Source organism: Corvus brachyrhynchos, unplaced genomic scaffold (genome assembly GCF_000691975.1).
Source record: "Corvus brachyrhynchos isolate BGI_N302 unplaced genomic scaffold, ASM69197v1 scaffold79, whole genome shotgun sequence".
NCBI lineage: Eukaryota > Metazoa > Chordata > Aves > Passeriformes > Corvidae > Corvus > Corvus brachyrhynchos.
In genome coordinates, this window is record NW_008240023.1 from 43,156 (window position 1) to 43,490 (window position 335).

General features: G+C 60.9%; 1 protein-coding gene and 1 non-coding gene across 3 annotated transcripts in view; one reads left to right on the forward strand and one right to left on the reverse strand.

Annotated features, from left to right (window-relative positions):
* The window catches only part of FTCD (formimidoyltransferase cyclodeaminase), a 6,747-nt gene that overhangs the window by 1,475 nt on the left and 4,937 nt on the right, over positions 1-335 (forward strand). The window contains exon 3 of one of the 2 annotated variants that reach the window (XM_008640702.2): positions 305-324. The exons of the other annotated variant lie outside the window; for it this stretch is intronic. Coding sequence (XP_008638924.1) covers positions 305-324 — 20 coding nt within the window. The remainder of the gene's footprint in view (positions 1-304; positions 325-335) is intronic. 2 annotated transcript variants of the gene reach the window in all.
* Positions 102-173, reverse strand: TRNAA-UGC. Its single transcript has one exon. It is a non-coding gene; the product is annotated as a tRNA-Ala (tRNA).

Here is a 335-nt window from a genome sequence, read left to right on the forward strand (position 1 = left end):
ACACACGGGCTTGAGGTCCACGCAACCAGCCCCAAGCCTTTCCTGGGGAGCCCTGGCAGCCTCGCAACCAGCAGAGAGGGGTCCGGGGAGACAAAAGGACGTGGAGATGCTGGGGGTTGATCCCAGGGCCTCTTGCATGCAAAGCAAGCGCTCTCCCGCTGAGCTACATCCCCTGTGCAGGGAAGGGACCCTGGGATGCCCGTGCTGGGGTGGATATTCCTTGGTTCGGGGTCCCTTCCCGGACTCACCGTCTTGAGCTGCTCCTGTGTTCCTGTGCCGTGATTAAATTGCTTTAAGGATCCAGACGTCAGAGACTTTTCCCGGGGAAACCCGCG